Below are 12,445 nucleotides of genomic sequence, written 5' to 3' on the forward strand. Positions count from 1 at the left end.
TATATTTTGATTATTCGACCGTGATTGTACGACTGGCTTGTCAAGCCTTATTTTAGAATGCTGTTGTTGCCTATTGGCTATCAGCTCTGAATGGCTTCGTACGACATATAAGAGAGAATATCGAGTGGTCCTTTTCTAGGGCACGTGGCATCTTTCATATGTGTGGGATTCAAAATTATTTTTTTCACTAAGTTCGTGGCAACAAGTGGGACCAGACATACTCGCCCGATTCAAGGTATGACTTGGTCCGTGTAGGACGCATGCGCGATACTACGTAATCGCGGTGAGTCAGCTGGCCATCTCATTATACTATAGAGTTTACAGTCGCGGCAAATCTCGTACACTGTAAACACGCTTGCTTCAAGTTAATTCCAAGAAGTTTCTTTATTCACCAGTTGGCGTAAAAAGTAAGTACCTAGTAACTCATATACTTATTAGTCATATGGTTATTTTAATGTATGTCTGTCTCATCTTGTTCATATCTTGTCGTTTAAATATGTATAAAGACAGCGAATAACATAATAAACAGTGAAGTGTTACATCTTGGTTATCAACTTACCTAATGTAGATTCATTCCCATCGGGATGAAGCAACCCATATGCACAAAGCATATAGATTCTGAAACAATTTTTTAAAACAATGAGCCATAATTAAACAACAAGAAAACTCAGACGGTATAAAATATGCATCTTGTTTTTGCAACTTTTCTTTGTAAATAAATCTTACGTCATATCTTTTCTTATTGAAAATTAACTAATCTATTTGATGCACTTCCAAAGCATTTTACAAGTTCGCCGAATTCCCCTCATATTTATTATACCTTTTTAATATATCATCGGCATGAAAATAGACTTTCCCGCCAGGATGAAAAGTGGAAAAATGTGTATGCTATAGTTATTGCATATTTTTGACAATTGCCATATCGTCCGCTCCTCTGTTGTTCGAGGAGGGTGTTCAGTCTAGACGTCCACGTAGATCTAGATACCTATATCTATCACGGAGTAGTGCAGTACTTGTGCACGAAGATGACGCATATGTCGTCGACCTTTACAAGAGCCAGTAAACCTTGAAGGTGTCCTTGTTATTTTGACAGACAGCTGTTCGGTTCCTATATGAAAAGTATAAAAAACAGTTTTAAAAAGCTTTTCAATATAGCAATGATTGTATTGAAAATGCTGGTAAAAATATCACGTACATTATGCGAATTATTTTACTTCCACCACAACATCCACAGGATACACGCAAGTTCCTTATAAACATTATTTTTATTCATAAGAGCGGTTGGCCTCGGCATCAATACACAGGCGTCACGATCACGACTGGCCGCCACCTCGACTGGTCTGTCCATTTTCGGAAATGAGACATGCAATAAGGTTTCCAGAAATCTACGTGGATTTTTCTTAAATGTTTTATCAATATTCGTTCAGGATTAACTGATGTAATTGATACTAAGGTACCTTACAAGGTAGATACCTTATATTGGGCTATAACTCTATACCATGCGGGCACGCATGATAGAGTTAAGGCCCATCCTCCATTTATGACGAAAGGTGAGGACAATGTGGCTGATGATTATTCATTTCAGAAAGTCAATAGAGAGATAAATCAAGGACTAAAATGTCGACAAAACCTATAAGATGATAGCTAAAATTAAGTAATTGAAGAAAAACACGGTTAATTACCATTACCATTATCATACTATGTCTTCAATCATCCTTAACTTGTATATCTCCATGTTGAAATTGCCATGACAACGTTTCCAGGGCAGACAATGTCGCACACCGTGACCATCACGCGCACGACGGCGGTGTCGTCCGGCAACACCGGCAACTTCCTATACATCAACAGCGGCTATGCGTCCACACTGCCTGGCCTGCTCAAACTGGCGCAGCTGGTAAATATCTACTAAATTCCTAATATCAACTACAATGGGCTCATGTTTTACACACGACAATCAATATCACAACAGGTAATTTTCTCCTCAGTCATATTATGGATTAAAAAAGAACCGAGCCAATTTCTTCAGGTTCGGGAGTAACAACTAACAGACTGACACACAGATGGGTAAATATAACCAATTGTGATTTTTCCTTTAGAATAAATCGAGCTACACATATTGGTTAGGAATTTAAGTCCTCAAAATATGTTTTTCTTTTCGATACACAGGTTCGATAGTAGGTAATTGTTGTTGTATTTTTATAAAAAGGAATCATCTGTCTATAAATACCAAAATTAATATTTTAAATCGTGAACTTAAATCGTAATTTCAAATGCATTGTTCAAGACAAAATTAAGCTAAGGAAAATAAGCTAAATATAGCTTATTTTCCTATTTATAATATTTATTTTTGGTCATTATGCAAAAACTTAAAGGTACCTATTATTAGTAAAATTAAAGATAAAATAAAAATAGTTTAGACTCGTCTCGCGATCCCGCTTGATGCAAGGTTTCCAGAGCTATAAAACATTCTTTACCTACATGATTCCGTGCGGTGACCTACTTTCAGGGCTTTAAATATACGATCATTGTGCAACAGGATGAATATAAAAGAAGATCTCAATTCCAACTTGAGTATTTTTCTCTTTCCTTTTACGATAGGTTTTTATGCATAATAGAGTGGACTCCTTGTGGCTGAGATAATAGCTGGTCAAAATCACAAGCTTTTCACAAGCAAAATCATTCGTATTTATTTTCAACTCGTAGGTAGATATGTCGGATATAAAATTAAATTTTGTTATAGGTACCTATTTCAGACAATAATATGAAATTTTTAAAAACAGCCTGAAAGTACTAATAACTGGTGTAAAAAAAAATGTATTCTAATAATATTGACTATAAGAATTTGAAACGTATTAATATATATTCTTATAGCGTGTAGGTTGGTAGTAGCCTAATAGTAATTTTATTACAATGCGTTGATGACATAATTTCCTTTTGTTAATTGGAGGTTAAATGATGATGTCATTTGTGACCATCGATATGTGACTCAATATGTATTTTAGTACTAGATTTTTAGGCTATCCTTGGTTTATTCCTCAACTAAGTAATGTATTCGTAATAATAAAGAAATATTTCTGTAAAACAATTAAAGTTAAATAGTCAAGATGAAGAATGTTTTCCACAAGAAGTGTTTACTCTTGGGTTTCTAAAATAGTTGCAAGCGTGAGGTCATGCTACAACGTAAAGTGCTAAAACTGCCGCGAATCGATCTACGCTAGCATTAGTGTTTAAAATTTTGTAAATGGGTATAGGTACTTTGTTGACTAAAATCGTTGGTTATTTATATAATTTCGGTATCAGGGCTACTGAGGTAATTTTTTCCTCAATGCCTACTGGAGCGAAACCAGGGTGTTCAGGAAAATATAAAGAACTTCGTATAAAATTAAATAAGTAGATGGAGGCATTGCACGAGTGTAGATGATATTTCAAATATTTTAGGTACATGAATTTACTTACCAGAATAAAAATACACTAGAAGCCTTGAGAAGTTCAGCTTTCTTATGAGCATGACCATCAAAGATGATTTAGTTTTCCCATAAATACCTACTCGAGAAGTAGTAAGTATGTTTGATCCGTATATCGAATATCGGGTGATGCGAAATCCCATGGACTAGGTACACTTAATTGGCTACATTACAACTTATAAAAAAAAATAGGGAAAATATACTGTTACCGTGGGAAGTGAAACTGATACTTTTTTCTTATGTCAAAAAATAAAAATATTTGGGGCCATTTCCTTTGTGTATTTTTAAAAATACCCAAAAAAACTTTATAAATTCTGTCTGTCTGTCCGTCCATCCGTCCGTCCGTATATCACAACCAAAACTATAAGAAGTATACAGTTGAAACTTGATAAGTAGATGTATTCTGTGAACCGCATTAAGATTTTACACAAAAATAGAAAAAAAAAAACAATAACTACTTTTAAACTTTCCCGTTGCATTATATTTAAACGCGCACATAACTTTTTTATTTCCCAGACGTTTCAGACCTTTGTAACAAAGGTCTGAGACCTTATTACAAAATCCAGAGGTTGGCCCCTGCTTCGGGCATAAGTTAGCAACTGCGTTATTTGGTATATAAAACAATAGATTTTGGGGGTCCCCATACTTTGAATTAATTTTTTTTTATCAAACACATACGTGTGGGGTATCTATGGATAGGTCTTCAAAAAGATATTGAGGTTTCTAATATATTTTTTTTCTAAACTGAATAGTTTGCGCGAGAGACACTTCTAAAGTGGTAAAAGGTGCCCCCTCTGTAACTTCTAAAATAAGAGAATGATAAAACTCTAAAAAATACATTATGTATTTACTATGTAAAATTCCATCGAAAATTGGTTTGAACGAGATCTAGTAAGTAGTTTTATGCAATTTACCTTTCATTCAATCAACGCAAATATATCGCGAATGTACGTAATCAACAAGAACTTTTATGTTATGTTACTTGCTGCTACAGAACCCTTCATGGGCGAATAAGACTTGCACTTTTCTTTTTTGTTGATCTTCGTGACGTTTCTCTTTCATATATCTGCGAAACGAAAAATATGACGTAGTCTATAGCTTCGTCTACGTGTTGGAGTCATGGAATTAGTAGGTAGGTACGGTACTCCATGAAGTACTTATTAAATCCATTGTTGGAGTCAAAAAGCTTTTCTAAAATACTTTAATGAGAACAAGACAATAGTAAATCACGTAATTAATAAAGTGACATTTAATTATTGTATTTGTCTATACCAATAATTAAATACCTATCTAAATAAATACATACTATTTTAACCCAGTCATATTATCAAGTAGCCCAGCTTCCGGATTGGGCGAAAAGTAAATAAAAAAATTGAATTAGTGGTCAGCTTCAGATATGGAATAGGGAGTTGCTATGTTGATTAAAACGTTTATTTTCTGTACTTTATTAATCCTTTCCTTATGTAAGCATTCGTACGCAGAAAAGGCCCAGACAAGAGGCCTAACTGCGGAAAACAGTCCTCGAGGGAAGTAAGAAGTAAGAATGTAAGCATTCGTTTGTGAAAATATACTACAATGTAGCATATTCGGGTGCCGAAATATTAAGAAAAATTATAATCCATAAAAAAACTTAGAAAACTATGGAATACGCCTCACGCTGTAAAATTTTCGAACCAGTATACGGTCGAAAAGAAGCTCGGAAAAGTTTACACGTGAAGACTTACTCAAATATGGACTTCATACAGGTAAGATCTTCAGTCAAAATCAAGTTTATATCAGTTTATGACCACAGTTAACCAAATCATGCGGAACATTACCTAAAATAGTGTTATTATTTTCTGGATAATCCACTAAATCCTTCATTTTTCCTTTAAACTCCATAGTAGTAGCGCCATCTGCGCTGAGCTTTGCGTAATATGCCCTATTAGTATGTACTCCGTACAACTGTAGAAATTCCATGGCTTCCAACAATTCACATTATAAAGAAAAAATAACATGAATATAAAAAATGCTCTAGTAGGTAAATTAAAAAAAAACGACGCATTGACGAATTGCGTGATCTTTAATTAATTAATTGAAGATTAATTAACTTAAATTCATTTATTCGATAAGCCCTCAGATTATATTATACAGTTGGCTTTATCAATAGATTTTATAAAACATAATCATATTTAAATATACAATTTACATTGAGTTTTGCCCGTAGCTTGGTACAGTCAACAGCACATCAAGCTATCCATAATCATTGTAAATTGTAAAAATCTTGTGTTTTTCATGTAAATGTAGTTCAGCTGATTGGACGATATTCTAAACTAAAGAAACACTGACCTTGTTTGTTTTATTTGCAGTTGCTGAGTGCTGCGTGCGTGGGGGTGATGACTTATTACTACGACCACGGCTCTAAGTATCTGACGAGGGCAGAGTTGTTCTTCCTTCTGGTTGCTGTGGCCTTCCTCATTGGAACGTTTTGTCTTTACTTGTCCTATCTCATATCGTTGTCTTCTGCTACAATGATATCGAAAACTGTATTTGTGAGTATGCATTTTATTTTCATAAACTTATTATAAGTTAAAGATATAAATTTATCTTGCCTATCGAGAAGTTCCGTGGTAATTTTGGGGTAAAAAGTATATCCAATGTTATTTAATGTAGCTTCATACTGGTGAAATAAACATTTTGGAAATATGTTGGGTAGTTTCGAATACACATTTGAACACACAGTAACAAACGTTTCATCAGTAACTAATATGTTACATAAATAAAAAAATACCCGGCAGGTGTTAAATTCTATTTGACGATTCCCAGGAGGTGATATACCACGGCCTGGGATTCATCCTGTACTTAGCTGCCGGCATCACGCTGCTCACGGAAGTTAACCATTACAAGCGATCCAGCACCTACGAAGCCTATTTAGCAGCATCGGTAATATTTTTACATACTATTATCGTTTCAATTTTAGGGTTTAATCAGAGGTTTTGTGTAACGCATTTTGTTGATTTTTGATTATTTTTTATCTTTTTAGTATAATATTCCTTATAAGTTAGTAGTTATTATTTGAATTATAAATAATGTATGCAGTAATTACAAAATGTGACAGTCGAGAGAGATTCTGGGTAAAGTGATAACTGACAGTAATGAAAATATTGTTTATTATTTTAAGCATTATACCATATGTAATTCGTGTTACGATAAGCAAATAAGTATTAAGGAGCTTGGTTATAACATAAAATTAATTGTTGTGAAATTATTACGAAAAAACCTTTCAAAGTCGGGTGCTGGTTGCGACGATTATTTATTAATTAAAAACAGTAGCTTATATTGTTCGATAACTAAAAAAGTATTAACATATGAGTACTTTTCTAATGAGCACAGTAAACCGTGGCGTGGTTTACCAAATCGAAACTGTGACTAGACTACACAGATACTTTAGCGTTCAAACTATGATATCTAACGTTGATTGACTTACAAACGATTGTTTGCGGGAAGGTATTGCCTTTAGGAAATATTGCGTGGAGAATAATAATTACTTATTGTTTCAGATAATGGGGCTCATTTTAGCGGGTCTATATCTGCTCAGCACAGTGTTCGCAAACCGTTCTTTCAGGAGCCTTTAAAATTGTAATTTAAGATTTAGTTACCTAATTAAATTTCTTTGTTGTATTTATTTTTAAGTTATTAAGGATAATTATATTTTAATAATGATTTTAATTAGCTACAAGTTGTATCTATACTTGTTTAATGATATGACTATGAACAAACATTTAAAATACCTACGTGGGATTCTTTTTCTTTAATCCATGATTAAATTAAAAGCACCAAAAAGCCGTATAGTACCGAATTATAGTTACGCTACCTAAATTGTGATAAAAATGAATTTATCGGGCCTAATATAAACAAGAATTTTATAAAGATAAGTATTTTCAAGTTTTCAAAGTACCAACATAAGTAACTAATATATGTAATGTGTAAAAACCATATAAAATACCTTACTATTGCATGGCATACGATATAGGTGATTTAATTAGGTATTTAATTTAACGAAATTTATTTTCCTACTATTAAATCAAAACCAAGGAATACTGTCTTCCTACATTTGTACAATTAGAGTTTCCTGATCCTTCCCAGCCCGTGGTCTAAATTATATTTTTACTGACTTTTTGTAAAAGTTATGAAAATATAATATTTATTTATACCAAAAGGTATTGTGATAAACTAGTCATCAAATGAAATAATATATATAGCATGCTTACTCGTATATATTTCAAGCCATGTAATTTCTACTGATCAACATCTTTAGATTCTCTAACCATACTTTTCAAGACAAAGTGTACCTTTTTTGAATATAAATATTACAAATTTTAATAAAATTCTGTGCACACCGATTACCTTAGATTAGAGAAATTTGTCTGTATTCTGAGCCTACTGTGTAATTCGTATGTGTGTGCGTTTTTTGTATTCCATACAAATTAATACATTAGTACATTGTAATGTACGCGTCTAAGCAGCCAACCACAATTACGCGTTTCGCAATCGGTGTGCACCAGTGACACATGTGGCGTGTGTGGTACTTTTTGTTATCCAAAATGTTATAAAGACAACAGGTAAAAGCAAGGACTTATTATATTTTTTATGAGGGATACTTATTTTCTTCGTTCGAGTCTTTATCTTCTTCTTGTTGGAACTTTAATATTTAGTATTTATGAGCTCGTTTATATTTAAGTTAACGATGGTTTTGTATGTGTAACATTGAAACGAATAAATGTTATATTATTTATACTTTCATATTAATCTAGTGTTTTCTTTCTTTTAACATGTTTTTGTGTTTGCGCATTATGAATCTAACCACACATCATTTTGAGACTTAGTAGGTATCTGCTCGGAAAAAAGATGTGAAGTGCTTTTTGTGATATCATATGTTAGTTAAATCATATTACTAAAATAGGATTATTTTAAAACATGATTTGTTTATCTGCCACATCCGCAATCCGTAAATAAATAGCCACCCTCCGCGACGTCCTGGCTCGTGGGGGTTATTTTTATCTTGCGCCCACGTCGTGTTCGAACACGCGACAAAACACAATTATTTAGTCTTTCATCTTTGTGTAGTAAAGTTCTTTTTAACTGATTAAGATTTTTACATTCATATAAACATGTAGATAAGTATATTTAATTTTGTTAGTCAAGAAATATGTGCGTTATTAATGTTCCAAATATTTTTTGTGCCAAAGTCGATTTGTCCTAATTCCAATTTAGTCGTTCTTTATTATTTAAGTATTGAGGTGCAAGTTCGCTGAACCCTTCGGATACATACGTAGCGAAATGTCTAAAAATATTGTGTTGTGGTGACTAACGCTGGCCGCTAATGTTTTAACTCTCTCGGCATCCCGGCTTCCTGCCATTCATTCCTATTCATCTGCTCGAAGCAGTGTTTCGATCGTATTTGTGTTTGTGGTTTGAGAAATGACTCGAGGACCGACAATAGTGCGTGTAGCGCCAAGCGGGGGCGCCGGGGGGAGGGGCATCAAGTGCTGCTGTTGTCGCTGCTGCGAATGCATCAATTTCGGATACCTGACTACTCAGCATGGCCTCATTAAATTGGCTGAAGCTGTAAGTAACTACATATATTATAGGTTTTTCAAAATGGACAAATTGTTGTATTAGTTACTCGTAATATTATCATTGTATTCGTCAACCGCCAGATGCTGGGCGGTTTGTGCCAGAGCCTGCTGGTGAAGTACGGCATGTCGGAGGCCAGCAGTATGGGCTCGGCATTCCACGGCTTCCTCACCACCGCCTCTGCCTGTCTGCTCACCACAGCTCTCCTGATCGCCTGCTATGTGCTGTCTGCTAACTCGCACCAGCTTATAAGGCAGTCCATTTTTGTATGTACCCTTTTAATATTAATCAAGTCCACTTATTTTAGTTTTATAAATGTGGGATGGAGGCTCAGAGTAAAAATTCAATTAGGCAGCACTTTTTTATTTAAAAAAAACACACACCGTAGAATCGCGTCTTAGCGCTTTCGGCCGAATCCGCCATTATTCTATTTTCACTTCCGTCTCTTTCACTTCTACATCCCTCTCTCTCACTCACTCCGTTCCATTTCCCACATAAATATTCGAAGATATTTGAAATTTCGTATGTAAATACTATGTTTTTATGGAAAATAGTGCTAAACTAATTGCCTCTGGGGCTTCGCTTTCGTGAGAATTACGGCATAAAATGTACCCTATGTGCTATTCCAGGTTAAACCTCGACCCATGTATTGAATATAATCTAAATCGGTCCTATAGAATTACCGTGATTGAGTGACAAATATCATCATGCACTCACATAATGCTAAACTGCATCGTTTATAATCTGTAAAGTAACTTAACTTTGCTAACCATTATGCTTGTAGACTATAATTTCAACTCAAACCAACTCAAGGCCATATTTCAGTACTGGAATGGCATATGTAGTTACATCGATTTGAGTAACTTACCATTGTTATACTATATTAAATTTTGTTTTTGAGCAGGTTGCTTCATCATTCTTTTCAGGAATGCCTGTTCAACGCAGTAGCTTGTTTCCTGTACTTGTCGGCGTCGTCATACATGGGAGTGGCTGTCAACATCTACCTGTACCCGCGCTATGCACTCGTCAATATGTACGCGGCCTATCCGGCGATGACTGCCGTTTATGTGAGTATAGTGTATATAGAGTAGCTTTGACAAAGATAAAGCGGAATGTATTGTAAAGAAACTTATTTGCATCATTTATCATCTCCAGTACTCTTGCCGGCCAAATCGAACTATGTTAATTGATAAATATAAATATTTTTACGTTATATATATTATCTTGTTAATGACTAATAATAATTTAGATATACTTACACACAGTAAAAAAAAACAAAATAACAGCGAGGAACATCTTCGCATTACTTCTACGACACGCCTACGTCTGCTACGAGTTGCTACGCCTCGTAGAAGGACCAAGCGTAGCGTGCCTGGCGTAGCTCTTTCTCGTAGCATGTAGCAAAACTTTTTATTTTTTTTGAAATTATAGACGACTCAAAATATATGACTCTCTTGAAAAGATGTAAACACGGTTCTAACATACACAGGAATAAAGTAAGTCTTTGAAAATATTATAAATAGGCATAATGTCAACATCAATTAAATAAAAATATAATAACACATTTGTAAATTTATCATTTAGGAAATCATTTATTGTACATTAAGAATAGAAGAAATACTGAGAAAGAAGTTAAGCATATTATGACGGTTGTGGGATTTGTATTTATAAGGTCTCGGCATAATTCTTTATATGTTTTTGAAGTCATAGAGATAAAAATATTTCTTCTCATGGCGATCCTACAAATAGGTGCACAAGTAACCCCGTTTCTAACAAGTTTAATGATAGGAAAAATCGCAGCTAGCTATACGCGAATGCGTTCAATTAAGATAGTTCATTGTTATCTTCAATAAATAATTTAATGGACATTGTGTTGCTGTCACGATTCGTGAAGTGATAAAGTCAGTAAAATAAAAAAAGTTTTAATAGGATTCAGAACAATTTAATTTTTCTTCAATATAAACTTTAAGGCAGAAAGTATACATTTTAATAAAATATGTTTTTTTTTCCAGTACATCGGAGTGATAGTTGGGATACTTCACGGAGTGGACGCATATATATCGTACAAGGGCCTGAAAGGATACAGGTAAACAATACCACATCGGACGGATTAATAATATGTATTATGACAGACTAAGTAAAACAATTGTTAAATTATAACTAAGAAAAAATAATTCTTAAAACAGCGTGCTTTTCAACTATCATAAATGCGTGTTATACCTAAATAAGTATTGCCTCTTTTCTCTCACACCTTTTGTTCGAACTATGAAGTATTTGTATTGCCCCAATGGTTTGTAATGAAATGGCGTGTATTTTTACGCATCAAAAATATGTTTTGTAATATAGCGATAGAAAGAGATTGCAATAAATTGGTCCAATATATTGTGTATTTACAGCCACAATTGTTTACGGCATGTATGACATAACGCGAAACTTTACACAAACTCTTACGAACTTTTCACGATGCAGTCACAGTTAGTTAGTGGTATCATTTTTTCCTAATAGCATAGGGTACACCAATTAATATGTAACTAAGTATATTTTTTCCGACTCTCAATTTCAGGAATGTAAAAATGTTTATAATCATAAAAAATAGAACTTTATTTTTAATATTTAGACTAGTCCATTCCACCTTTAATGATATTAAATTATATTTGTATGAATAAATAAGTAATTCTTAGCAGTTATAATATATTCTCTATAATAAATATATATTATCCTCTATAATAAAATAAATAAATAAATATATTAGGATAAATCACAGAGATTGAGCTAGCCCCAAAGTAAGTTCGAGACTTGTGTTGTGGGATACTATATCAACGATACTATATTTTATAAGAAATACATATATAGATAAACATTCAAGACCCGGGCCAATCAGAAAAAGATCATTTTCCATCATGACCCGACTGGAGATCGAACCCAGGACCTCTCGGTTCAGTGGCAAGAACTTTACCACTGCGCCACCGAGGTCGTCATAATTGGGTTGCATCAGTCAACATTGAAGTTAACTTTAACTTGCGCAGAACAGGTGCATAAGGTGAGGTCCCTTAGGAGAGGGTGAGGAGGACGTATGTATTTACATTAATGTATGAATTAGCTCTTAAGAACAGAAATTATATTTTTTACCTAAGTACGTTTCTGCTAATAAACAATTAAATTAATTTTAAAAACCATTTTGTAGTTTTAATCTACACATACAGCGTCAAGCTGCATGTGTAGAACGTGCTTTTATTACAAATGCCGTGTTTAGAAGGGTCTTTGCTTTTTGTCCAGGAAGTAAAGTTTTAAAAAACTACTTGCTTTGACATTTAAGCGTATCGTTAGTGTTTACTAGTATTAGTTGCGCCGCGCCGTGCGCCGCC

At 33.9% G+C, this 12,445-nt stretch overlaps 2 protein-coding genes across 2 annotated transcripts; both read left to right on the top strand.

The window, feature by feature from the left end:
• The first annotated feature begins 263 nt into the window (after window positions 1-263).
• Window positions 264-8,252, top strand: LOC128682600 (uncharacterized protein). The gene is made up of 5 exons (XM_053767417.2): window positions 264-407; window positions 1,764-1,894; window positions 5,813-5,995; window positions 6,270-6,386; window positions 7,004-8,252. Exons 2-5 carry the CDS (start codon window positions 1,772-1,774, stop codon window positions 7,076-7,078), a joined length of 498 nt encoding a protein of 165 aa, XP_053623392.1. The 5' UTR covers window positions 264-407; window positions 1,764-1,771; the 3' UTR covers window positions 7,079-8,252.
• Window positions 8,253-8,389: 137 nt separating this feature from the next.
• sing (singles bar) lies at window positions 8,390-12,256 on the top strand. Its single transcript, XM_053767404.1, has 4 exons — window positions 8,390-9,071; window positions 9,164-9,346; window positions 10,007-10,147; window positions 11,093-12,256. Exons 1-4 carry the CDS (start codon window positions 8,925-8,927, stop codon window positions 11,168-11,170), a joined length of 549 nt encoding a protein of 182 aa, XP_053623379.1. The 5' UTR covers window positions 8,390-8,924; the 3' UTR covers window positions 11,171-12,256.
• The last annotated feature ends 189 nt before the right edge of the window (window positions 12,257-12,445 follow it).

The sequence above is a fragment of the Plodia interpunctella genome, chromosome 3 (assembly GCF_027563975.2).
Source record: "Plodia interpunctella isolate USDA-ARS_2022_Savannah chromosome 3, ilPloInte3.2, whole genome shotgun sequence".
In the NCBI taxonomy this organism is placed as follows: domain Eukaryota; kingdom Metazoa; phylum Arthropoda; class Insecta; order Lepidoptera; family Pyralidae; genus Plodia; species Plodia interpunctella.

What these genes read in the sequence shown, in the direction of transcription:
- LOC128682600 (XM_053767417.2), top strand. Translation starts at nt 1,772, where the DNA reads ATGTCGCACACCGTGACCATCACGCGCACGACGGCGGTGTCGTCCGGC. An exon ending in TGATATCGAAAACTGTATTT is followed by an intron (nt 5,996 to 6,269) that starts GTGAGTATGCAT and finishes GACGATTCCCAG; the next exon opens with GAGGTGATATACCACGGCCT. An exon ending in AAGCCTATTTAGCAGCATCG is followed by an intron (nt 6,387 to 7,003) that starts GTAATATTTTTA and finishes TTATTGTTTCAG; the next exon opens with ATAATGGGGCTCATTTTAGC.
- sing (XM_053767404.1), top strand. Translation starts at nt 8,925, where the DNA reads ATGACTCGAGGACCGACAATAGTGCGTGTAGCGCCAAGCGGGGGCGCC. An exon ending in TTATAAGGCAGTCCATTTTT is followed by an intron (nt 9,347 to 10,006) that starts GTATGTACCCTT and finishes CATTCTTTTCAG; the next exon opens with GAATGCCTGTTCAACGCAGT. An exon ending in CGGCGATGACTGCCGTTTAT is followed by an intron (nt 10,148 to 11,092) that starts GTGAGTATAGTG and finishes TTTTTTTTCCAG; the next exon opens with TACATCGGAGTGATAGTTGG.